This window comes from Scleropages formosus, chromosome 23 (genome assembly GCF_900964775.1).
Source record: "Scleropages formosus chromosome 23, fSclFor1.1, whole genome shotgun sequence".
In the NCBI taxonomy this organism is placed as follows: domain Eukaryota; kingdom Metazoa; phylum Chordata; class Actinopteri; order Osteoglossiformes; family Osteoglossidae; genus Scleropages; species Scleropages formosus.
In genome coordinates this window covers 13051513-13078587 of record NC_041828.1, presented here as the reverse complement: position 1 = coordinate 13078587, position 27075 = coordinate 13051513, and the positions used below count along the sequence as shown (strand labels likewise).

At 44.0% G+C, this 27075-nt stretch overlaps 2 protein-coding genes across 4 annotated transcripts; one reads left to right on the top strand and one right to left on the bottom strand.

Annotated features, from left to right (window-relative positions):
* Positions 1 to 359: 359 nt before the first annotated feature.
* ccn4a (cellular communication network factor 4a) lies at positions 360 to 9201 on the top strand. 2 transcript variants are annotated; one of them, XM_018731850.1, is made up of 5 exons: positions 360 to 584; positions 6229 to 6505; positions 6831 to 7085; positions 8431 to 8624; positions 8743 to 9201. In XM_018731850.1, the coding sequence occupies exons 1-5, from the start codon at positions 528 to 530 to the stop codon at positions 9034 to 9036; spliced, it is 1077 nt and encodes a 358-aa protein (XP_018587366.1). In that variant the 5' UTR covers positions 360 to 527; the 3' UTR covers positions 9037 to 9201. The 2 variants fall into 2 exon arrangements, with proteins under 2 accessions (XP_018587366.1, XP_018587367.1); XM_018731851.1 differs by lacking the exon at positions 360 to 584 and adding an exon at positions 891 to 951.
* Positions 9202 to 11410: 2209 nt separating this feature from the next.
* Positions 11411 to 26011, bottom strand: ndrg1a (N-myc downstream regulated 1a). 2 transcript variants are annotated; one of them, XM_018731931.2, is made up of 16 exons: positions 25721 to 26011; positions 21198 to 21272; positions 21051 to 21086; positions 17462 to 17567; positions 17199 to 17319; positions 16889 to 16951; positions 16684 to 16744; positions 16317 to 16403; positions 15930 to 15986; positions 15518 to 15621; positions 15358 to 15420; positions 15219 to 15270; positions 14412 to 14459; positions 14019 to 14054; positions 13660 to 13711; positions 11411 to 12784 (listed from the first exon to the last, which is right to left on the bottom strand). In XM_018731931.2, exons 2-16 carry the CDS (start codon positions 21252 to 21254, stop codon positions 12570 to 12572), a joined length of 1158 nt encoding a protein of 385 aa, XP_018587447.1. In that variant the 5' UTR covers positions 21255 to 21272; positions 25721 to 26011; the 3' UTR covers positions 11411 to 12569. The 2 variants fall into 2 exon arrangements, with proteins under 2 accessions (XP_018587447.1, XP_018587446.1); XM_018731930.2 differs by lacking the exon at positions 25721 to 26011 and adding an exon at positions 25464 to 25657.
* Between the last annotated feature and the right edge of the window lie 1064 nt (positions 26012 to 27075).

Genomic DNA, 27075 nt, shown 5'->3' with positions numbered 1-27075 from the left:
CACTCCTACCGTGGTACTTTCAGTAAAAATGCTTACTTTGAACTGATAAAGAACACCCTGCTGTATAAATGGGCAAAAAAGTGTACATTTCATTGTCTAACATTTGCTGGTCACCTTCGACAAAGGTGTCATTTACACGAAGGTTAATAACTGTTTCCACTTATGGACAGAGACGTTGGCTGGAATCTGAGGCAAATGGCTCTTGGCTGATGTATGAAAAAGCCACGGGGTTTTGTCTGGTTCTCTCTCATTTTTCACTTTTTCAACGGGAGCTGTGGAGGCAGGGAGGAGAAAATGAGGGAAAAAAAGAGGGAAAAGGAGAAAAAAATGTGAGAAAATAAAATCCGGGGCTCGTCCCGAGTCAGACCTGACGTCAGGACACTTGGAGTCCACATAAAAAGGCGCGCGGGGACTTTGCCGGGAATGCCAACGTGAGGATGTGGAAGAAAGCGGAGAAACGCCTCAGACCTTTTCATTTCACAAGGATCTGATTCTGGGTTCAATGACTTTAACGCTGGGCTCCAGGGATGAGGTGGCTTCTACAGTGGATTCTAATACTAGTAATAGTAGCCCACGTCCATCAGGTGAGCATATTCACTTCAGCACTTCTTTATATTTGTGTGACCTTACAGACCGCATTCGGACTGTTTAATCTGTTTTCCACTTTATTTACTCTTTTGATGGCGCTGGGGAATACTGACTGTATTATACAGTAGTGTTTGATGTGAAAAAAAGGAATTAAAAAAAGCAATGAAGCAATGCATTTTGGTGACACACGACGTATGAAAATGTTCGGCGGGGATGAGAAGCGCGCGCCCATCATTTGGCTGCGCGAGGCTGCGCGTGTCAGGTGATCGGGCGCCACGCACGTGTCTGGAGACGGACCAGTTCAAAAGCGAATCGGCAACAATAATGCATTGGAATGTCCAGTGCAAGTTTATTATAGGCTGGGTAAGTGAAAAGGTGCATTTCTAACAATACGTTATTATTATTATTATTATTATGCTTTTTTTTTGTTTGAAATTCTTTGCTAAGACACCACATTATTTGAGAATTGGGGCTTTTGACGCACGTAGTAAAGCAATGTCATTAAAATGCGTAAAAAGTTATTGTTGTCATACCTTGTCACCGTTTATCATCCTAAATTACCAGCTTTCAGTTTGATGTATAATTGTCTGAATAGAATATATAATATGTCTATTACCAGTGTGGCATATATTCATAAATATAGTTCATTTCAGGAACACACAGAAGACAGCAGCAGGAAAGTTCATAAAGATCACCTGTCATTCATTGCACCACAGACTTTTTAATGAACACATACGGTATATATATATATATATAATTCCAAATTGAGTCCTCTGTTTTGAATTGCACATCCATGTTTCCCTCTTTGCCTTTTGACAGCCGAAGGTGGCAGCTCACCTGCCACTGTCATAGTTCGTTTGGCTCCTGTGAAGTTCATCTGATGGATGGTGCTTCTAGTCCTTTGGTCTTCTCTTATGATCTGTCGGTGCTCTAAGACCGATGGGGGTTGAGCAGATAACCTGGACTGCACTAAGATGTGTTGATCATAGAAGATCACAGCTGTGATCACAATTGTTTGGATGATGACAGTAATTTGAATGCACACCCATAATCAACGCCCTCCTGCAATGCCATAGAAGGGAACGGTCACTAGTAGCTCTCCATGCTTTTGGAATCTCCTCTTAAACACTTTTAGAGGATTGTGTTCATGTTTCGATTTTTTTAGGTTTTGGCCTTGGAGGATGTCATGACTGACCCAAAAAGTAAGAAGAATAGTGCCGATGTGGTTTTTCTTCTGTACACCACACCATGCTGATTTTATTTCTGAGGAGCACATTTAATGGTGCTCCATGAGCAGCTCAGGAGCAGTTGTACGGCTACCCCCACACTCAGTAACCCAGACTGCACACACATAAGGTGGACAGAGTTGGGTTGTACATCTCGATAACTGTACTTTCCTTAATTATAGCCCGGATCAGAGAATGGTGGAGAAAATGACAGGAAGTGGACGTTACTGACGTATGACACTTCCACTTACTCCGAGTCGTAAACAACCTCTAACGTTGCCTGGATGAGGAATTTATTTTTCTTCTTCTGAGACATCTGTGCAGCACAGAGCAAATGTCTTTGGGATAATGAAGCAATGGTTCGGAAACCATACCCTAAAATGTATAAAAGAGTGGCTCAGCTGTTCACCGAGCTGGTTGGGTATTTATGCTTGATGCCTTTTTTTGACTAAGGTAAGCAGGAGCTGAGAAGTAAGGTAACAGTTGACTGTGAACAGTATTATACTGCCACCGTGTGGTTCCAGTGGATTAAAAGTGACACTCCTGGGTTCCTGATCAAGGGTTTATGCACAATTTTTAAGGAAGCTGATTTATATAAGGAATCTACATCTAACATCTCACATCATTACTCATCTTCCAGCTATTGCTTGTGATCTTAACAGGATTGTCTTCGGGTGATCCGGCTCCAATAAACAATGCTGATTTTCATGTCTTCTGGCAGGCGCACTCAAGGGGTCAAAGGTCAATGAGGTTTTCTAACAGGGAGTGTAAAAACTAATTATTGTAATGATTTCAAAAATGAGAAGTATACCCAAGTAATACCGTGCATTTATATACTTGGAATGCTACGGTTATTTATGTGGAAATTAATTTCTTGTGATTGTGTTTTGTTTGACTTCCTTTGAAGGGGGGGTGTGGTGGTGCAGCGGGCTTGGCCGGGGCCTGCTCCCTGGTGGGTCGGGGGTTCAAGTCCTGCTTGGGGTGCCTTGTGATGGACTGGCATGCTAGGTGCTTATAGTTGTAATACAGATTGCATTCAGTAAATTCAAAAATACTGTACTATTGAAACATGGAGAGTAGTCTAGAAAAGAGTTTTATGACTTCAGGTTTTGCTTCTCAGGTCTAAATGAGCTCTTCATCTTTGCAGGTCTCAGAGTGCCCTGTGAATAGGGCAAAATGCATGCTGTGCGATTTACAAACTGTGGGAACAGTGTGACAAATGGTACTTTGAACACAGCCCAATGCTGTAGCCACCGAAGGCCATGAATCCTTCGGACTGTCTTGTTGTGCAACAATGCTGTGATTGTTATCCTCTTACATAGAAACCCATTTGAGCATTTAAGGCAGCTCAGTAACAGCTCCAAACACATGCACAGAGTCGTTTGTTGCACCAGTTGCACACATTTTAATAATTGCACCTTGTGGTTATTTCCATTTTTTTCATGGTTAAACATCTGGCATAGTCTTAATAAAATATACAGAATTTTCCACGAATGGTTGTAATTTTTTTGAAAATCCTTTTCAGCTTTTTTTTATGTAAGCAATAGCTTTATGCTGTATTTGTGGCAACCAGTGGCAAATGAACATTAACGAGTGACCCAAAAACTTCTATGGTCATAGGATCATTTAGGCCAGAAGCAACCAATCATTTTATTTTACTGATTTTGTCACTTCCATGTTTGTTGCAAAAAAACAGCCAACATGTTATCAGTCGGGGGACAGATCAGAAATTACTAAAAAGATAGGAGTTAGATCTGACAATCTGTAGTATACGCATCGTAGAATTTTCTAAATATATTGGAAATATATTCAATTATATATTTTACATAGAAGATAAGCTATTCAATTAATACAATGATATATATGTATATTTGTAAAATGTGGAAGAAATTCAACTGCAGTGGACAAGGAATTTTTTTAACTTTCAAGGACATTGCTGATTCATAACTCTGGTTATAATGAGGTATTCATTTACAGGTTTCAAAGAAATGGTTGAGAATAATGGTGGATTCTTTCTCATGTGTAAGCTTTTTCTTCAAGTATGTGGGCTGTGGAGCTTGACCTGAGCCGTTGGGTCTGCTAGAATCCCAGTGCATCGCAGTCTTGTTATTCGTGGAACTCTGCCAGCCTTTGTCCAGTATACACCACCCAGCGGGTCACATACTGCTGCACAACACACTGCAGTGCAGTGTAAAATACATTTCAAGAATCAGCCCTGCATAGCACACTGCATTTGAGGACACGCTGTGTTGCAAGACGCATGAAATTGTGGAGCACACTAAATTCTTGCATATGCAGGTTCTTCATGAGCCTTAAAGTGAAATACACACACATTTTCTGAACCGCTTGTCCCATACGGGGTCACGGGGAACCAGAGCCTACCCGGCAACACAGGGCGTAAGGCTGGCGGGGGAGGGGAAGCACCCAGGACAGGACACTAGTCCGTCGCAAGGCACCCCAAGCGGGACTCGAACCCCAGGCCCACTAGAGAGCAGGACCCGGTCCAACCCACTGCCCCACCACGCCCCCTAAAGTGAAATATTTATCTATTAATTAATGGAGTTCACTAACCCAGGAGTATCAGAACATCACTGTGTTTGATGGGGTCCCTCTGCTTCGCTTTCCTTTTATGAATCTGAATATGTCTGCAACAGTTTAATTTGGTCTGTATCCAGAAAATATAAGAAATATCACTAACCTGGTGTTTGAGCCTGTACAATATTTATGAAACCATTCCCTGTTTCAACAAAATTTAAAGTGTTTCTCTGTGTAATTTTTAATGATATTTTACCAGTAAATATTTGATCAATGATATATCATAAAGATATTCTTAAGATGTCCTTGGTCAAATATTGACTAGATAAATAGATGCCGTGTAAACATAATAAAACATGAAACAAGCATGCCACATTTGTACTGGTCTTGTGTAATTTGGCCATGTCACATGGCTACTTTTTTAAGTTTATTGATCACAATTACTTTTAGAAAACCAACTAAATAAATTATTTTTGCATTTTAGGCTCACTATGGGTATTTCCATGAGTTTTGCCGATACTGAAACTTTTGTTTTGACTCGTTGGTAGTACTTTGTCTCCTCTTATTTTTTACAGTATTTATTTGGGAAATTGTAAAATACCAGAATGTGTTTTGTAACATTATATGGTTTCACGTGGTAATGTATACCCTCTAAAGTGGTTTGTTTAAAGGTTCCTGGTACGAATGTACAAATCACACAGGTAACTAGCAGAGCATGCTCAAGTGTTACATAAAAATGTCACACACACTATGCTGGCTTTAAATGTCTTATTAAATAAACAGCTAGTATCATATGCACATCACAGCTCACATGAAAATTAATCAGAAAGACCAGAAGAGCTTGAATGTGATGTGAATACCTTGTTCAGGCTTTGCGGTTTGTTTGGGCGTCAGCAACACGGGGCTTCGTGGGGAGACTTTGTTTCCTTTGTTTGCTCCTGTATCATTTGATCTTCCGACAGAAAGAGGTAAAGCTTAGCAACAGAGTCAGATTTCCCAGTGTGTGGCTGAGAAAGTCAGGGCTAAAGGGTTTGCAGTAGATTAGAGGCCTTCGCTGTTGTTGCTTAGTGAGCATGGGGTAATAACAGAGGAATGTGTTGAAACGAATAACTGGGGTGATCTGTGTTGTGTGGCTGGATTCACCTCAGAGGAACTTTGTCACCGTGGTGTCCGAACAGGAACGCTATGTGTCATTAGCAGAGATGTAGATCGGTGGGGTGGCAGTGGACCGTGCCAAGTGGGATTAAGGTCAAGTGGACAAGTCTAGAAGAACCACACTGTGCCTGGGGAAGGTTCCAATGTGTGGTCCCCCCAGAAAGGGTCTTAAACCAAGCAAGAGAGAGCCTGCTGAAAATAATCTGTCCTGCATGCATGGCTGTTAATTTATATTGCTTTCTGTTTTGGAAATCTGTTACTGTAAATGAAAGGTCAGGCTTGAGAGCAAGCATCTCTCTTTGTTGACATCTTTGATGTGCAGCTTGTATGATTCAAGTGTGACTTCAGTGCAGTTCATTCCTGGAAATCTGCTAGTTAGGGGAATTATCCTAAAAGGGATGCTTAATTACCACGTATGTAAATGAGAATTTCTGTAATCACTTGTAAACTGTCTGCTGAACTATTCATAAAGTATTGTATGTAATAAATGAATAGTAAATCAAATTACATAGTCATTCATGACATCAATATTTGTGAGCACTTTGAAACTTTTTGCTTTAGGGTTACGGTTAGGGTCACCTCTAATTATGGTTAGGTCATCTCTAATTGTTATTAGAGTCAATTTTTTGCATCATGGTAAACAGTTGAAGGGAAGGCCCGTACACAACCCCATGCACTGACTCATGCCGTCAGTGTTGAGCAAGAACTGCTTTTTTTGCCGCAGGCCTCCTCCCAGGGCTCCATTGGTGAGTTGCCTACACCCACCACGCCAGAGCCAGTGGGCCGCACGCAATACTGCAAGTGGCCCTGCAAATGCCCCAAGAGCCCCCCGCAATGCCCGCCAGGGGTCAGTCTTCTCACGGATGGCTGCGACTGCTGCAAGGCCTGTGCCAAGCAGGTGGGTGAGACCTGCAACGAGGCTGACATCTGCGACCACCACAAGGGCCTGTACTGCGACTATAGCGCTGACAAGCCTAGGTACGAAAAAGGAGTGTGTGCATGTAAGTGGCCTTTGACCTTTTCGCAGCACCCAGTTCTGCACTGCTCAGTGGCATCTTTAGTTTTCTACAAGTTTCATGTTGAGAGGGACATGGGCCTATATTCTATCCTGCCTGTGTTTCATGTCTTCTACATAATAAGCTTTCTGTTAATCAAAACAACAATTAATGTGCTGTTGTCTAAAGAGCACTTCATAATTAACAGGCAGAAACTAACTTGTCTGAGTCGAAGAGCTCCTTCACCGGGTGACTGTTATTAATGAAATGCACCCACCAATCCTACCATCACCCCTCTCCTGCCACCCCAACCCTCACCCCACCTCTACAGATGTGGTGGGCACCGGCTGTGAACACAATGGAGTGATCTATCGTAATGGACAGAGCTTCCAACCCAGTTGCAAGTACCGCTGCCTGTGTGTGAACGGCGCCATTGGGTGTGTGTCGCTCTGCACTGACTCGCAGCCACCCCTCGTATGGTGCCAGGCCCCACAACGGGTCAGGCTGCCAGGCCGCTGCTGCGAGGAGTGGATCTGCGACGAATCTAGAAAGGCGCGTAAAACCGCTCCCAGGCACGCTCTAGAAGGTACCCCTTGTCCATCTGCCTCTGTCTTCTCTCTGCTTACAGCCCACATTCAGGCTTTTAAGATGCACAGCGCTCACTTCTGCAGCAGAGCTCAAATAAGAACTTCTAATCCAAATAGTACAGTTTACTGTAAAGCAGTAAAGTGGTTAAAGACACACAGTTGTAATCTTGAGCTACAGAGTGAATTTGGTTCCATAAAGTATCCATCTGTAAACTACTGTTGAAGCATCAGCTAAGAAATTGACACTAATAATAATAACAGTAAAACCAAGGAAAATATCAGCAACATAATATGTATTAGAAGCTGAAGTTCGGAAGTATTATTTTGTAGCCCTTTTATATATGGTAGGAGTGAAACAGTGATTGTTGATTGTTTGGGAAAAGTGCTGTGCTACTTTCCTGTCTCTTTAAGAGAGACTGGATGTGAAGATACTTTTAAATGCCATGTTGGGGAAGGCCGAACCCTTTCCTGTGTACTTTTTCACTGTTATTTTTAAGATGTTGGACACTGGGCTCTGTATGCAGTTTTCCCTTTGTATACCTGTTCTCTCTTACAGGATATGAGACACAAGGGCAGTTCATAGCAGTAAAAGAACAATACCACATTTCTGTTATTTTATATCAAAATATTTCAGGAGGGGGGTGCAGTGGCACGGTGGCGCAGTGGGTTGGACCACAGTCCTACTGTCTGGTGGGTCTGGGGTTCGAGCCCCGCTTGGGGTGCCTTGCGACGGACTGGTGTCCCGTCCTGGGTGTGTCCCCTCCCCCTCCGGCCTTACGCCCTGTGTTGCCGGGTTAGGCTCCGGTTCCCCGCGACCCTGTATGGGACAAGCGGTTCTGAAAGTGTGTGTATTTCAGGAGAAATTTCCCATTCCTCATATTTACTTGTTTAGCTATTTAGCAGCTCCAACATATGCCAGCTGGTCTATCCAAATTGTCTGTGACCTTAGTAAATGATATCTGTATTGTAATATTCCCTTCTCTATCTATCTATCTATCTATTTGTATTGCCCTTAGTAATGAATATGGTGATAAAAAAGATGAGGGAGTCCTAAAACAGGGAAGAAGTAAATAACTTTTTCAAGCACTTATATGACACTTTTTCCTCACTTAATTACAGTATAAATCTATGTTTGGAGACCAAAAATTGTAATAAAAAATACAAATTAATTGAAAATGGAGGTGATAGATTCCAAAAAAATCAGGAGCATCCACACACCCAGGTATGCTGTTGCGTGAGGGGGTGAACTTCCCCTTTAATAGGACTGATTAACTGTAGGGTGAAGTCAATAGACAGCAGGGTTTGCTGGGATTGCCAGGTACACTGCTGTCTATGTCTTGACAGTGTTTCCCAATGACAATGAGATATGGCACAAGAACTGCGTGAGCCAGACTACGCCCTGGAGTCCATGTTCGAGGACATGTGGTCGGGGCATTTCCATGCGCATCTCCAATGCCAATGATCAGTGTGAGATGGTGAAGGAGACACGTCTATGTACAATCCGACCATGCGAAGTGGACATCACCAAGCACATTAAGGTAGGCTGTTTCTCCACACTGGCGCTCATCAAACTCCAGTGGGAGGACTTCTGGTGGCATTCCACTAATAGTTGCCCTTCAAAAACCTGATATTCACACCTCTGCTTTTACATTTCAGCCAGGGAAGAAGTGCTTAAACATCTATCGGGAGGACCAGGCTCAGAACTTCACCATCTCCGGCTGCACCAGCAAGAAGCAGTATTGGCCCAAGTACTGCGGGGTTTGCACAGATGAGCGCTGTTGCATCCCCTATAAGTCCAAAACCATCGAGGTGGAGTTCCAGTGTCCTAACGGGTCTACGTTCACCTGGCAAGTTATGTGGATAAATGCCTGCTTTTGCAACCTCACCTGCAAGAACCCCAATGACATCTTCCGTGAACTGGAGCGATATTATGATTATCCTGATGTCTAAGTCGTCAGGTGGCTTCTTTAATTCCCCATGTGCTTACAATTTTCCTTTCACTATCAAGCCCTCACAAAACATGTCCCAGCAGAGTCTAAGGGTGGCAAAAGGTGAATTATTGACAACCTCCTGTCTACTAGACCTTGACATTTTCATATGTTACACGTAAAAGTCTCCACGCAGTGATTTAATGAAGCGAAAGATTAGACATTTTTTCCTATTGGAAAAAACATTTAAATAAGTTGAAAGAAAGACTCAATATAATGATTTTGCCTTTAATAGGATGCAACAACTGGCCTTGGCATGTTTCTGCAGATCTCTTTGGTCTGTGGCAATGTTTGGTTTGTGTCGAAAGGCTGAATCACATGGCAGTTCATACTGAGTCACTGACCTGAGAAATAATGAAAGACTGACTTTCTGGAGGATACGCACACTACGTCCAGCACTGGGGTCACTCCATGTGTACCACTATGCCCAGCACAACTTCTGGACTTTGTATAAATTCCTCAGTGGAGAAAAAACTTTTTGCTAAGCTCACACATGAAATTTTAGAAAGCACCAGACATTTTTCTGACTGTAGGTGACAGCTTCTTGTCATCTGTTCCAGAAATACATGAGCCCTTGTAGTTGTTTAGGTATTTATAGTTCTACTGGTACCAATGGTGAACAATTAGATTAGAAACTTTATTCTATCTTTATTTAATATTTTACAAACTTATTTATTGAAGGGATTAAAAGTAAATATTTGATTTTTGATGTTTGTTTATATACTATAAACCACAACAGCTTTGTGAAATATGATAGTGTGCTAACATGTTAGTTTGGTAGGTGTACATATGAGAAAAGACACAACTGACACTGAACAAGTGAGAACTTTGAGAAAGGCTGTATAAAAACCCATTTCAAGGTGGAAGAAGGAATACAGTGATTGAAGAGTAACAGCAGGAAGAGGTGGATACTCCAGAAATAGCATTAACCCAGAATGTAAGGCGAATAGAAAAGCAATGCTGGAGAAGAGAAAGCTAAGAGAACTTCACAAAGCTGTAAACCATAGCCAGTTTGTTGAGTACAGTTGTACACCTGTGACGAAGGTATGTGCGTGATGGACTTTTGCGCAATGGAGAAGCGTAGCATATATGAACAAGTTGGTTTTTGCTCTGTTCTTGGCAGATATGTATGCGCATAACAGGAAACATTCCTAGAAAAACCTAAAGCCGAGGGCATCGGCAGCAAAAGACTGCAGGCCAACATCCTCCTGATCACGTCTGAGCCTTCGTATTGCGACGTTCAAAGTCCAAGGTTATCCAGATACTTCTTTGATCTTTCTTTTAAGAGCATATGAGGGCAGTCCAGTTAGGACTGGACTCAAAAACATGATGTGCATCTTACCAGCTGGAGAACAAGAGCAGCTTCATGAGAGGATGATTCCCAGTGCCAGCAGACCATTTCCAGGAGGCTATGGACTCAGTGCTATAGCACATCCGCACATGCCGGCTGCATGCACCGCTCCAGCTTCCTCACAAGTGACGTTGTGCTGCTGTTTTAAGTGCCAGACACAGTTGAAGGACTGAAGCATCTCTTCTACAAAACATCCTGTACATAAGTTTCTGAAAATTGCATGCATGTCAACTAAGGCAGGGATCTTTGTTACATAAGAGGATTTATTGAAAGTTTATTTAAAGCAAAATAAACATTTTTGAAAGTGGATGATGGACAGGTGTTAAATTTTCATTGTTTAGTCATTGGGGGAGGTGTGGTGGCGCAGTGGGTTTGGCCTGCGTCTGCCCTCTGGACTGTGTGTGTGCGTGCGTTCGTGCATGTAGTCATTCCCGTCATGGGTGTGTCCCGTCCCCCTCCAGCCTTGTGCCCTGTGTTGTCAGGTTAGGCTCTAGTTCACTGCGACCCCACTTGGGACATGCGGTTTCAGACAGTGCGTTTAGTCATTGGTTATTGTTGGTTTTGGCTCAGTCTTTGAAGTATCAATAGCAATTTGATAGTCAGGGAAATGGAAAATGCTATATCTAATTTGTTTAAAAAGTGTTACAATAATCCACGCATTTGTACAGCAGGGTATATTGTGTCAGTTCAGAGTTAGTACTTTGATCAAGGGCACTACCACAGAAGTTGGATTCAAACCATGGATCTACTGCCCTTAGTTGTATATCACACACAGCTTTTCATTTAGGAGGTGCTGCTGGTCAGAAGCAAGCACAGACCAATTTTTTGTTCAGAGGAATTGTGTGCACATTAGTGTTGTAACCAAGATTCTAGGTAATCAAAGCGAAACATCTGTGGCATTCCAACCTGCGCAAGCATTTAAAACTAGGCGAGTCCCTCCCCAAGAAACGCAGTCCTTGAAATGTTTAAATGTCAGACACAAATGCAAAGTTAAACTTTTTTAATAAATAGAAACCATTGTCCTTATGAAAACCATCTACAGTAGGTACGTCTGCAACTTTACAAAGCAAAACCTCTAAAAGCTGGAAACATTTTGCCATTGTGCAGGTGAAAAGGGAATCGCAGATCAAAAGGAAAAATTGCAGCTTTGTGTTTCAACAGGACCATCTCTAGTATTCTGTTCAAAATATTACAAAAGATGCTTAAATGCCAGTCTGGGGTTCAATGGCACATTTTTCTGTCATTAATGCTTGCATAGAAAGTTAAGATTGACAGAAAAGCAGAACATTTGTACTGTGGGGAAACAATGCTGCAGCTAGAACAGTGCTACGAAAAAAAAAAAAAAAAAAAAAAATTGCAGTAAGAGTATTTTCCTCAAGTTTCAAATGAGCAAGTTCTGGTTTGGTTAACTGCGGATAATAATGAATGTTTGATAAGTTAAGTCACCTGACAGCTCTCCAGAACAAGGATTAATCAGCTATGTATATGACTACAAATCAAAACCTGCAGGTTTTATTTTTCCTGAAAAGCAGTTTGAACTACAGTGTGCTAACTTTGATCCAAGTGGCTCCTTCTTCCATTTCAAAACTTTTAGAGACAGGAAAGGATCTCCAGTACAAGAAACCTGGTGAAACCTGTTAGTCATTAGAACTGCACTGAAGTACACAAGAGATATCAGACTAGAAAACCCATCAGCCACTGCTTTTCCTGTTTCTGAGGACACTATACTGCTGAAGGAGATAAGATATGCTGGTCATTAGAAATGAACTCTTTACAGAGTTGTATGTAGTGGACAGCCACGCCAGTCGCCAACACAGGTCCGCGAAGCCGCCTGCACTGCTCTGCCCCGACACTGCGGCTGCTCCAACAGCACAACCACATCGGCAAGCTGTTCCTCTGGAGACTGCAGCCAATACCGGCATCACGGCCGCTGCACCTCCATACAAACTCTTTAGGTATCAGGGAATCATCGGCTGTTTTACAAGGAGTGGGGAGGGGGGGAATCTTTGGCATAGAAAGAATGAACAGCTCACAGATGAGGTTTAGTGGGTAGAAGGGAGCTTGGACCACCAGAGTCCTCCGTTCCAGGATCAGCAGCAGGGCAGTGCAGGCAAGCCTCCCCTAACAGGGGATGGGACAGGACTCTAGCAGGACACTTCGGTGGATTTCGGCACGGCCTGGTCCGTAGATCCCTCTGCCGGGGCTTCGGCGAGGCCGTGGCCGCGCTGGTTGTCGGCTGTGTGGGCGCGGGCGCGCCCCTCGTTGGTGTGCGACCTGCTCCTGCTTCCGTCGAAGGAGGTGACACTGGAGCCGGAAGCTGTGCGCGAACGGACCAGTCGTGTCATGCTGGCTGAGGGCACTGGGGCAAGGGGGGGGCAAGAAGAGGGCAGTGTTACACCATACCCAGCATGGTCACCTACTCCAGCACATGTAAACTGTGATATAATGAAGCTTCACTTAACAGCACTGGGGCCACACAACAGACACACATCCACATATGTATAACAAGGACAGAAGATTGTAATATTTCACAAGAGTGATCACAACACAATCTAAGAAGTTCCAGAAAGGTGTCCAGGCATTCTAGAGTTCATTATCATGCAGACAATGTTGATTTTTCTAGTTAATTTTTCATACTTTACTAAAGTGTAAGAATGAGCCCAGGCTCAATAATTTCAAAAATATGGAAATTTTTTTTAAAAAGCTGTGCTGATTTAACAAGAATGGAACTAATCACACTCAAATTTTAACAAATCTTATACTTCATTTTTCAATATATTGCAAATGTACAAAGTTTGCCACAGTAACCTTTTAAGGGCTGCCAGTAAAAGATGCTGTGGACTCAGTTCTTGAATCTCACGACCAGGTGGCTAACACCTTTATCACTGTCATACACAGTCCATCACCACAGCTTAACCATGTCTGTCTTAATCTGCATTTGCTATTTGTATAATCACTGCTCCAATTATTATGCTTTAAAAATTTACCGACCATGACTACACTGCACTCTAGTGCTGCAATCCTGCCAGTTAAATAACTGGACCACAAGGCACTTTCCTGAGGGGGAAAAAAAGCCTCGAAATTACATTAGCAAATAAAGTCAAATGAAATCGAGACCGAATGGAAATGTAGCTTTTACGTGACAAAAACACTGAACACACCAATGGCTGCTCTAAGTCGCAGTCACATTTCAGACAGGCTTACGGAAAAGCGCTCGTGTCTTTTTATACTCACTGTAGCCCATGCCCTGGATGAAGTACTTGAAGGCTTCAGTCAGCTTTCCAGGCTGTCAACGGGACACAAGAGATTAAGCACACACGCAGTGTCCTATTTGGCTCTCTTGAAAACCCCACAATTCACAGTATATCAAGTGAAATCCTGCAACATACAGCAGTTTCACACTCATCTCAGCTACATTTATTAGAAGGAAATGTATGAGAACTACTGCCAAGCATCCAGCAAAATGTCCATTACTGCTGTTCCACAGTTTAACACTTGGGCATAAAGAGCTTAGTTTAATCTCCATTTTCCCTTAAGAGTTATCTGGTACCCGAGATAGATGGGTCTTAGCGTGATAAGCAGCGCTAACGTACCTGATCGACTTGAGGCAGGCCTCCGCAATCTGCCATCTGCACATAGAGAACAACTGTTTACATTCCAAACCAGGTACCTGTTGCACTTCTTTTTAAACATTTCACCCAGTGTGTCGTGAGCAAGTTATAAACTGACTCCAGGGCTGTCCACCACAAATCAAATCGGGCCATTTCGAGACCCACGAGCCCTTTTTTTGGCTTGGGACATGGATTGCCCATGGGTTGAGCAAGTTCAGAGAAGATGTACCTGGGGGCCTTAAGCTCACAAAGATAGTGAGTGTGGAAGAACATGCGAGCGCTGGTGCTGAGCAAGCAAGAGCTTATCACACAGCCTGGTTCTGTGCTGCTATAAATATAGTGTGTGTGGGTAATTACAGATAACAGGTCATTCACCTTAAGCAGAGTGGTTTTGGTTGGGTCCAACTTTGTGTTGCATTCGACCTGAAAGGGGCAGGAGGAGAAGGGAAAAAAATATGCAAATTTATAATACATCGTAATCAAAGTGTGACTCCCTGTTTTGCTGGCAAAGACCTCTGCAGTGAAAGCCATGATGTAGGTAACTGGTTCTCAACCGTCACCCTGGAGAAACACTGTACACTGGTTCATTCCAGCTGAGATTCTAGCTGTTATGTGTTGGTTGACAGAAAACACACAACTCAGCTGTTATAACTGTGCGTGCATCTGTGTGTGAGAATCGAAGTTCAAGTCACATTAAATACATTGTTAATGTTCCACAAATCAGACATTCGCTGTAGGCATATTGTAATAAAAGAAACGCATAGCTGCTTTAAAATCATTTCATGCACCCCTAACTGGTACGAATCAGTTTTCATAACTGAAAAATGGTTTCTCCAGTATTACACATTTAACACTTGGAGGCAGCAAAGTGGTTAATGCCATCCCCGTAGAAGCGGAAGTTCTTGGGTTTACATCCTTCTAGAGACTTCCACAGTACCCTTGATCAAGGCCCCCACCCCTGAATTGATGCACTAAAAGTTATTTGTGTATTTAAATAAATTTAAGTAGTTCTAAATACAAACCTATCATTGTAAATTTAAATGTAAGGTAAACAAACAGTATAAGTACTGAATAATCTATTTTGATGTGTCCATAGGTTTGTTACAGGACTTCACCATGGTGACGGTGGAGAAACACTAATGTGGGTAAACTAGGTGCTGAACCTGTACAAAGTATACTGACCACTGCATCCACAGCAGGCGAACTGTCTCCAACCACCAGGAGAGCAGGACACCTGCAAGGAAACGCTGGTCAGGCAACACTTTCAAACCAGGAATGCGTTTCAACCGGGTCATCAGAGGCAGAGTCAGCAACGACTTACTTTAGGGTCCTCACAGTGATGTGTCCTCCAGGAATGGGGCGCTCGATCTCTAGGTCCCTCCGGCTGCCAGGGAAGAGACAGACTTGGTGACATTGTACAGGGTGGATGAGGACACCCAGAAGTCCGCAGGTATGTCTGAAGTAGGATGGCAGTACCATACCTGTCATAGGACTTGACAAAAAGGTGCAGGTTGGCCTGGTTCACTTCGTTCAGGATGTGGTGGCGGTACGTGGCAATCAGGTCATGGTTGTTGTGGATCTCTTCCTGGAAAAGGCAGTGCATATTGGAAGCTTCAAGAGTACAGCATGAAACCTTAATTTATTCATTTAGCTCAAACTTTTCTCCAAAGCAACTTCCACTGTTAAGCTACTTACAGCATAGGTGACTCATATACACAGCTGGGAAATTTCTAACAGGGTAATTCAGGGTAAGCCTCTCGACCAAGGGTACTACATAGCAGGAGGTGGGATGCAAACCTGTGACCTTTGTGTCCAAAGGCAGCAGCTCTGACCACTATGCTACCACCTGACTGTTCAAGCAGTACGTCCTGTGAAATCTCATTTTTTACCCACCTTCCCAAATAGATGAGTAATGATCATGTCAGGCATAGCATGAGCCCAGCCACTGATCTGAAATAAAACAAAAACAAACTGTCAGTTCACCACAGCCGCCGGAACCTACGTATCCGCTGACATCGCTGTCCGCCAGCTCTCTGCACATCGCAGCCTGAGGTCAGACCACAACTCAGTCAACAGCGCCGCACATCTTAAAATGAATACCCATCAAAGCCCTTCAGCTTCTGCAGATTCATGAGACCATAAGCTGCACAAACATTTAAAAATACATTCTCCGCCTGCGAGAGGTTTTTTACTGGAACGATGACATCACATGCAGCACCGACTGCACCGGCAGAGCTACAAAACACATTTATTCCAGGGCTTGCGGCTCCGTCGACGTACCTTGTGCGCAGCCCAGTCCATCCAGCCTTCGGCACAGGGATTGATGTTGATCAGCACCAGGCCCTCCACCATGGTGTGATAGTCCAGCTGCAATTCCACACAACACAACGGTCAGGAACAGTTCTCCAGCACCGAGCCCCACTCACACTCTGCGTTAGAACAACATATTTCCTTTCATGGTGTGTGAAAAACAAAGGCACTGGGGGTCATTCCCCCGACACTGTGCCTTCATAGCACAGTAATAAACAGGATTACACCGTGTCGCCGCTGGCACGTAGAAAGAGGGAATTTGGTACCGTTTAATCCCCATTTGATTAAAAGGTTCCACAATTAAGCAAAGGTGAAACGAGAGAGAACGTCGACTCACCGCAAATTTAGCGAGGATGTAGGCGCCGGCACCAACGCCCATTCCAATGACACTTCGAAGGCTGCCAGGAAACACACAAATAGTGACTGACTGCAAAGAATGACAAAGTCATCACACCGACCTCACGGAGGCTGCTGCCAACAGGTACGATTCGCATTAGACCCCGCTTGCCATGGGTACGTCTACATTACTAGCACACACTTACTGAAAGTGCTTGAGGACGAGAGGAAGAACCTCCGAAAGCTGGTCCATTGATGGGTAATCGTATCTACGGTAACAGAGAGAAGGTCTCCTTTAGCTTCCACACTGGGGGAGGTGCATGAAATATTCACACATTCATGAGTGAATTAGTTTACAAAAAATTACCTAGATTTCCCCCCCATAAATTACACTTACTGGGTCATACATCCATAAAGAGACTGAGAAAACAGTGTCTCGGGTGTGGCATCCTGGAGCTCATCCGTGTTTGTGAAATCAAGCTGTAGCTCTGTCCCGGCAGCCAGGGACACACTCACCCCTGGGGGAACGTGGCGGCTCCTTCGTGCTGCCCTGGAGCATCCACGTGGCACACGGCAAAGTGCTGCATGATCTCCTGCATGTCCTCATGGCTGAACAGGGGGTCGAAGCACGTCTTGTCTGGGTGGGAAGAACCCGGCAAAACCGTTACTTCTACGGAAGTCAGCTATTCAAGGTGCTAAGACACCGACATGTGTAGTTAATGTCTCTGGGTACAAAATAAAAGCATTTAGGAATTTGGTTTAATAAAAAGGTGGCTTACGGTTCAGTCCAATGTCATGGAACGTAAGGATGACGGGTCGGTCCCCTTTCGGGACCCCTTTCATGGTGCAATGGACTTTGCCATATGGAGTCTCCACATCGTGCTCCTGAGGGCAGAAACTGATTTTTAGTCTAGCAACCACAGACACATAAAAATAATAACGTCGTACAATTCAGACCGAGCAAACGGCTGAGCATGTGATGTTTGAGCCTTTCGTACACCTCATCCAAAACATGCATCTGCAGCAGCTTCCTCGAAGAGTCACAAGCACATTGCTCACTATCAACCTTTATGCAACTTCTCCCTTTAACATGACCGAATCCTTGACCACAGTGATGTTTGTGGGCTCCTACTGAAAAACGACATCGCTGCAGACGGTGAAGAGGAGCAGCATCAGGGCACCTGCCACAGACCCTTCGAAGCAGACCCATCGAGCGCATCAGTTTCACAAACCGATCAAGACCAGCACGGGGGACCCTGTAGCATGCCGAGGTGGCCCGGGGGGCAGGTGGAGAGAGGGGCAAAGCAACCACAGCTGGGACTGATTACACTCCTTATTTCTTCCCCGGTGCTCAGCAGTAGAAAGAAGAGACCAAGGAAGAGAACGAGACAGAAACGAACCCAAGCTCGAACCCGATGCCAGAGACGACGCCCTCGTCCCGACCGACTCAATTCCCCCAGCCCCCCGACCCACGTGAAACCTCATCCTACCTGTTCCCCGCTTTCTATCCCCTTCCTTCTCCCTGCTCTAAGGGCAAATAAAAGCCTTCATCTACAGGCAACCGCACCGCTTGTCTCCTGCCTCGTCTCTTAGACTCGTATAAGAATGAAAATGAGCAGCTGTCAGCAACGGTACCCACAAATACGCCCTCCGGTACTCACGGCGACTTCGATCTCACAGACAGAATCCATCTCCGTATCCTCAAGAACCATGACTGAGACCGTAGCCGAGTACAGCGGCGTGGGACAGATCCAACAGCTTGCCAAACTCTGAAGGCGTTTAAGTAGACGAGGGCTGGGAGCTCCGTTTTATACCGCCACCGCTCGCTGCTCTGCATAAGCCACTGCCTCCCATGGTGCTTTGCTGCTCACCAAAACAAGCTAATTCTGGATGAAGAGATCCGCAAATTGGATCGGACAGCGTCAGGTGCTTCATCTATACGTGACCCTCGACCAGTTCAGGGACACTGGAATATTTAGTTAACAGCTGCAGACCTCTGTGTGAGCGACTATCTGAAAGTTCATTCACAAAAAAAAGAAAAAAAAAAAAAGGGCAAGAAGAGAGAGACAGATGAATAAGTAAAGAGTGGTAATGGCTACATTGGTTTGCAAAAGACATTCCAGGTTCAATGCCATTTATAAAAGTTATTAAAAAAAAAAAAACTGGATTTCCCACCCCCTCCTTTTTCCTCTTTTTAAATCAAAAAGAGCGAATTATCCTTCTAAGAAGGGAAGGCTTGAGGAAAAGCAAACAGAAGTGCAAACCTGACTGTACAGGGGGAGAAAATGTATGTATTTTTAACAGCTGCAGTGTGCAAACACAGGTACAAAAATCCACAAGAACAAATTACTGAACTGATTAATGATTGATACTTAACATATACAGTCCTTTAGGACCCCACCCAAAAAAAAAAAGGACCTGTTTTAATTCAGCAATGTGCAAGACAATAACTGATCATATCAGACCGTAAGTCCGAATCGCACTGGCTTTGTCAGATTACTTTTATCGCAGATCTGAACATTAAAATTTCATGCCATTTTAGAACTAGACACAGATGAAATAGTTGGCTCAATCGCAAATTTAAGTGGCAAGACGCTGGTCTGAGAGGGGGGCAAAAAACACAAAGAGAACTTATTTTGGAAAACTGCGTTTCGGCAAACAGCTCTCGAGCACACATGCGGAACAGAATTGGACTGACATGGTCAACAAGACACTTGACCGAAGGACACTTTGGTCAATTATTTGTGCAAAATGGCTAAGATACAGGAAGACATGAGTGCTGTACAACATTTAAATAAGGCTGGGAACAGTTTGTCTTTAGTTCCTTCTTAAGTCAGGCGTTTTAGCTCCTGAGCGTCGCTAATCTCATTTAGGTAGCCGGTGTACACGAGCAACGAGGCCCTGCCCACTAAAGCCCTGCCAGATGGCACTTCTGTGCCAGCATCAGAACTCTTAGGAGTGCAGACAGCCGGCGACATTAAACGTTGGCCTGGAAACCTGGGCGCTAATCTGCGCCGGGGGAGGGGGTGGGGGTGGCGTCAGCGCGGCAACGCAATCTGGTTCGACGGCGCGGCACGGACCGCGGTGGGCTGCACAGTCACCGGGCCACCCATGTCCCCCAGCGAGAGAGCCCACCAAGGGTTCCACCAAGCACCGCGAGCCTGCAAACTGAGTTTCGTGTAAATGGTTCTGCACGTCAGCAGCTCACGTGTACCCGTAGAGGAACAAACATGATGTCCCAACAAGTTTCAAAGTCTTCTTCTGTAGGGCACGTTAGAGAGAACATGCAGCAATAATAAATACCGCAAAAGGGCAACTTACCTTTACCCAAGGACAAACGTAAGTTGGAACAATACTTTAAAAATAAGTGAACATCCCCATTTGTCACTAACCCATTGTCAAATGTAAATCAATGTACTGGAAAAAATAGTTCAGTTTCAAACTTTATATACTGTCAGTTTGTGTCGCAATGGGTAGCGCTGGTGCCTCTCCGCACTTGGGCAGTAAAATCAGTAGGTTTCATTCCTGCTCAGTCTGGAGTTTGCAACGTTTTCCTGTGTTTGTGCAAGCATCCTCTGGGTGCTCCTGTTTCCTCCCACAGCCCAAAGAAATGTGTTTCAGGTGAACTGGTGACTCTAAACTGTCCTTTGTACAAGTGTACATTAGATTGCTCTGTATAGATCAGCATGTTCCAAGGGATTCAGTGCAGTGCATAAGTGACTTTTCATGAAGATGTCAGTTAAATATTAATTAATCACTGTATGTGGCTTTGGAGGGCAAATCCTGGTAAATTAATCAACGTACTTTAAATCCTCTGTATAGAGACCATCTAGACCCAACCCTCTGACATCAGTTCCACCATCCTAGTGAAAACACATCAACTCAAGAAGATGACAAAGGTAAACGTGGTAATCCGCACCCCAAGGTCATTGGCTAAGTAGTCAGAGAGGTCCAGTCCTGCTTCCCAGCAATTACAGCTGCAGTTGAACAGTTGCTTACAACATTCACAAGTTAAGAACCAGTGGTCTCCAGAACTTTGAGAGACGATGAGAAGCAGCCACATGATGGAGCTAAAAAGCAGCAGTTTAGCTCTTAGTCGGCCTGACCACACCCCCCACGATCATGTTCCACCACACACACACGCACAAGTATGACTCTTCTTGAAAGAAGGGAGCAGCTTGAGAGCAATTAGAAAGTCCATCCTATATCTAGTCAATAAAGCAAGGAAGAAACCCCCCCCCCCCCCCACACACACACACACACACACACACACACACCTCAATGTGGATATTAAGCCACAAGCATTACGAGTTGAACACAGTATTAGATATTAGTACCACATTGTCATTGCAAATATGGTATACTTGCCTTCAGCTCGAGCTGCTGAACCGCCTCTCTCAGTCCCTGGAACATAAACAAGCAAAACAGTCCATTTTTCAAAATTCTGAGTTGTTGGGGAAGCTGGACGACGAAGAGAGGTAACAAATTCCATAAGGATCTGTGTCAAACACATACCTGGAGGTCCTTGTCCTCCAGCAGAGGTTTTGACTCAACAATCTGGATTTCATCCATTTTCGGTAGCAAGCAGATCTGGGAAGTTCAAACAAAATCAGTCAAAACTGCACAATGTCAAACATCAACATCATTTTCAAACAGCTCATCATTCGCTTCCAGTCTTTAAAACCACATAAATTTTACAGTCAGACAAACACATTGCAGGATATCATCACTAGGTCACACAGCAACAATTACCTTTGCTACATTACACATATTCTACACGCTAAATCTATTCCATGGTTGGGGGGTGGGGTTACTAGAAAAACATCTCAAACTTTTAGGGTCTTTAAGTGTTGCTTCACAGCAAATGCTTACATCGGTGGAATAATAACTGCACCAAAAAGGAAAATCATTGCCGAAGTACAACAGGCTAAACTAACACAGATCATACTGAACATTTATTTAGCAGAAACTTTTCTCCAAAGCGACTTCCAATGAACTCTATGTAGTGTCATCAGCCCATACACCTTATTCACCAAAGGAAAAAAACCCATCACCAGTATAAGCCTCAACCTACATTTCACTCAAAGTATTAAAAACAGGAAGCCAACACTACAGAGAAGCACAAACATGTCATTTACTACTTTGGTAGTTTCCACATCAAACAGCTCACCTCTTGAGATGTTTGCCCTTTTCCCCAATTACATTAGCACATCCATACAAACACGAGACAACCGATATCCTTGTCGGAGTCACCAGTATGTGGAAATGACCAAAAACAAACCCCTTCCCCCCGTGGATCTGATCTCTCAAGTAGTTGCCATAGAAACATGTCACTTTGGCAACTTCTGCTCAAATTTGAACAGGAGGCAAAATAGGTGCATTTAATTTATATATGAATATGGATCATTTACACTGCCTGTTGCTATTAACAACTGCAGGACCCCAATTTATAGCCATTTTAGCCCAGCTGAGATTATTTATATTTTATATAAACAGAATTCCATTGAATGCATGTTGGAACAACACAGAAAAACCACCATTGTTCATTTGCAAAAGTACTTTCAGGCTATAGGCAAAAAGTTATGTTTTTAAAAAAATTTGCAATGTAAATGCTTTCTACAAATTACAGTGTGAAAAAAAGATTTGTTTGATTGAGGTGAGTGTGTGCATTTCTCAATGGTATTAAGCAAGTTGAAAAACATTCAAAGCCAAAGTTGATATGCTTGAAATATTCCCTACAGGCTCCATTTCTTTAGCAAGGTAGCAAAGACTACCAGACTCACAGGCACACAAACAAAAGTGGTTTTCTTGCAAGGATGGGTGGGGGGGGGGGGGGAGGAGAGGAAAAAAAAAGAAAGTGAATTTCATACATATTCTTCTTTTGAGCAAAAACATCTCCCCCGCTGAAATTCCATTTCAGAGCCATGTGAGAGCAAGTTTATGCAAAATGAAACTGTCACCAAAAGAGGGGGGGGGGGGGGAGAGAGAAAAGGAAAAGAAAAAAAAAAACAAAAACCCACACACACAGAGCTTTTGTTTTGTTTATGGATCCCAATACAGGAGAGAGCACAAGATGCCATAAAACTGTGTCCTTTGACTCCTTTAACTTGCAACACAGCTGATCTGGCACTGGGGTCACCTCCTGTTTCCATCAGGGCCACCTGTTCAACCCCATTTGGTTAATACTTAACCAGAAGGCAAGATCACCTCTGTTCCGTAAGTTACGCTTCACTAAGAAGTAACTGCAGAAACTCATGAGAGCAACACATGTTCTTATGGCTGTTTTTATTTCTAACCTTTCCAGCTGAACCATGACGTGGGGCTGAGGGCCACTGAGTAAGTAAAAGCATGCAGCTGTTTTTTCAACTCTGAAATACCCCATGCCATTAAAAAAAAAAAAATGGGGGGCAGGGGGGGGGGGCTTCTCAAACTTTTATTTAAGTTTTTGTTCAAGACTTAGGACTATTCTTGGGTTACCTGGATACAACCAGACATATGAACACCTGAATATGAGTACTCTATACAGCGTGCACACACACACACACACACACACACACACACACACACACACACACACACACACCTTTGTCCAGGGTAGATCACAATGCAGGATAAGGAACTTTACAGCCATTTACTCATTTATACAGCAGGATACTTTTATTGTGTGAACTGAGGACAAGTACCTTGACCAAGAGTACTACAGTAGGGTGAGATCTGAACCAGAGATCTTCTGATTAAGAGATAACAGCCCAGCACACTAAACTACCTGCTAACGCACATATATCCTATCCTGATGATTTCACACATTCTGGAGCTCATACAGGAAACACAAACTGCAGACAGTGAACACAGGTTTATAGTATGTACATAAATTATTTCTCAATTGGCCTACAGGCTATACTATACACAGAAAAACTTGTTTCACAATCAGATTTATACATTTTTCCCCACACACCTTCTGTTCTCAGATGACTTATTAATATGGGTCTCCAACTGATTGATAGTCAAATCTTATCCCCCCCCATGCTTATTAGTGTTATGGCATTTTTCCTGCATCCATTCTACATAAGGGCATTTTGATAATATGAAACATTAAAACGAGACAGCACCTGGAGACTCATTCATGCAAACATTTCTGCATCGTGTGTGTCGATTCCCACCCCAAAATATTGCTCAGGCTAATTATACATTAGGAAAGGTATACATTCATTACAACTATCTTACATATGGCTAATGCCCCAGTACCTTTTAAATCAGCAACTACTCTCTAACTTGCATCAAATCCCTTTACTGAAAGATCAGAAATGAATTCAGATGTTTCACGCATACATCATCTCATACCAATGTGTATTAGTTTGACAAAAGGACCGCAATCGCATTACTGTGCAATCTCATTTCCGCCCCAAGTGCTGCTGCCAGTCGCAATGACTAGAGGGTCATCTGGGGAGTTGCATGGCAGACAGAGCCTCATTTCTGGCAGGTCAGTGTAAAAGCACATTACTGTACCAACATGAGAAGCACATTACCTGTCTGGACAGGTGTGTTACTAAGTGGGGGGGGGGGGGGGGAATAAATACATAAAAGCACAGCAGACTTCAAAGCCTTTCCCTAGAGCACATTTCAACATGGAAAGCACTGCTCTTTGGCTAGGCTTGTGTGTTTTCACAGAAAGAACACAGACAGTGATTTGCATCGTATGTGTTCCAGAAGGCCCAACTGACATTCAGTACTATTCCCATTACTTGTATTGTCCCAAATTAACCATGCATGTTGTTACACCACTGGTTTGCATTATTCTGCCTTTTACCGATAAATCAATGAATAGTTTAAATTTTTTTTTCCTATTTCAAACATTTTTAAAATTTACACACTCCACACAAACATATACGAAATTAAATACAGAAGTAATGCTGTGCAGCTTAGGCTTAAGTGAAAAACTCTGCTGGCTCATTTGGAGCTGGCTTGGGTTTTCATTCCCGCACCCAAGAGCCACTACACTAACACTGCGGTCAAGAACAGCGGCACCTCACACCTCCGTTCTCCCAAACAATCCCGAGGGTCCCGCGGCTCGGTACCGGACGCTCGCTACGCAGGATTCCATGGCAACCACGGCGCTCCGAGCCGACGCACATCCTCCGCGCACGTGCCGAGGCGTCACAACATCCAGCGCGCCACCACCGTTCAGCCGGGGCCCGCGAGGCCCCCCGCGCGCGCTGCGCTCGTCTCCCCGCCTATCCGACAGTGCCACGCCAGTTCTGTGCTGCAATGAAGCTGCGCGCGGAGCTCGCGACCCGTGATACAATACTGTGCACGTGCCGTTTCCTGCATATCCCGCGTGCACTCTTCTGACAAAAAAAAAAAGTCGTTCCGTATTTAACGTCCTGCGACGTGTCATTTGTGTGACTGCAATTAAGTAACAGTGTTGCAGACCTACAGTGCTGGATATCAACTTCACGATCATTTCCCCTTCCATACAGAGTACTCTTGCTGTATCAAGTGAAGTGCCTTCGAGGGTACTGCTGCGGAGATTCGAACCAGAGACCTCCCGATTATTACAGCAGTAGTGCACAACTTGCTCCAAGTTGGTGAATTCTAACAGTCATACATACTCCTTCCATTTCAGTCAGAAGTTGTGGGATGTAAAGTGAACAAATGATCGCGAACGCAGCAAAGAGGAAACAAAGTTCCACAAGTCTGCACGCGAACCCCAGACCCGATGGGATTCACTCGTCGTCCAGCAGTTAACCAGCGACCCCACCGATTATTAGTGCCCATACTAACCAGTTCAGTTCACCTTCTTGTTCTTCAGCCTCAGCAGCGATCGAGCGATTGATCGATCAAACCCGCGGTGTTTTACTCGTCTCGTGTCGTGTCGTGTCCTCACACCAGGAACTGCCGTTTCCAGTGAAGCCGAGCGCAGTTTAGTCCTCACGCGAGTAACTGCTACGCGCTGCGAAACGGCCAGAAAGCCGAACTAACGACAGCGACCAAAGAGCACGCCTAAGGGGGGCGCGGCCGAGGGGCACGGAGTTAGTTACCTGTGTGGAGCGCGTGGGGTCCAAAAACTTAGCGTACGCGATCTCTTCCTGCTCGATCCGTTCCGTGCGTGTCTCCGGGTTCGGCTGCGGGCCGCCTTTTTGTGTGAATGTTATAAAGCCGTGGGTGTGGGCAGTCCAACCCACTTCGGCACCGTCTTCCCTATTGGAGAGAGGCAGGACCGTGGACGCGCAGGCAGGCTGTTGGGCAATACCTGCGCGCGTCCCCGAAGGAATCCTCAGCACACCAGTGCGCGCGGGAGCTTCGCATCGCGACGGAGCGTCTCCAAAACATCGTGCTTAAGTTAACGTGGCACACGTGAGGCCGACGACCCGGGTCTCCTCCGGCTATAGTATTATGATAAGCCTAAAGTTTTTATTATGACTTATCTGATCTGATCTTTGGCACCACAACAGCGAAAGTCACACTGGCTAGTACACAGTCTTAATATTCCTTCATCTGTATATATTGCTATATATTTCATTCAGAGACGGGTGTTAAGCACCTGTGCTTCCCCTGTACAGGGGTTGCGTGTGTTGGAAATAATTTGCCTTCTCTGTTATTTGTAAAGATTTCAGAGCAACAATAATCCTCCCCGAAAATAGTTGCAGAAAGGAAGTCATCTTTTTTTCAGTTCTTCTGAGAAGCTGCCAAACACTCCTTTGGCTGCAAACTTTTCTATAACCAACTTGGCAGGCCTGCAGAATTTAGATTTGAAACTTGGGTTTCCGTTTCTACAAGAGTTCCTTTTTCATACACAGGATATGTTTTTTTTTTTTTTTTTTTTTTTTTGTTTGCATATGACATAAATATTGCAGTATATATGCATGTGCTTTAAAGTGTTATGAACTGACTGAATTACATAAAGATACTTGCAGCACTCATTATATTGTGCTGATTTTTACAACTGTCGTGTCTGAACAAGAACTACATAATAGTATGTCAAAATGCAATAAACATTTTCTCTAACCCAGTAAAATGTAGCAATATTTGTTTATGGCTATTTTTCAAGTGACCACTATCATTTTGGATTAACTGGTATTGCACTTTTTAAAGTCTGTCCAACAAGAAAATTGAAAACTGCAAAACAGGGAACTGCAAATGAGAAATAAATTTCAGTATCGAGTTAGAGTTTGGGCTACAATTTTTTTTTCTACGTTAGCAGACCGCAAGGGGGAATTTGAAATGAATTTGTTATTTCCATAAATCTAGGTCAAATAGTGTCTCTCCAGTAGATAAGACAGCTGAACTTTCACCAGGCTCATGACAGCACTTCTGTCAGTGGTCAGAAATATTTCTGTGTGACAACCCACATTTACTTAGAATGTTTGTTCATGGGGGTGCGGTGGCGCAGTGG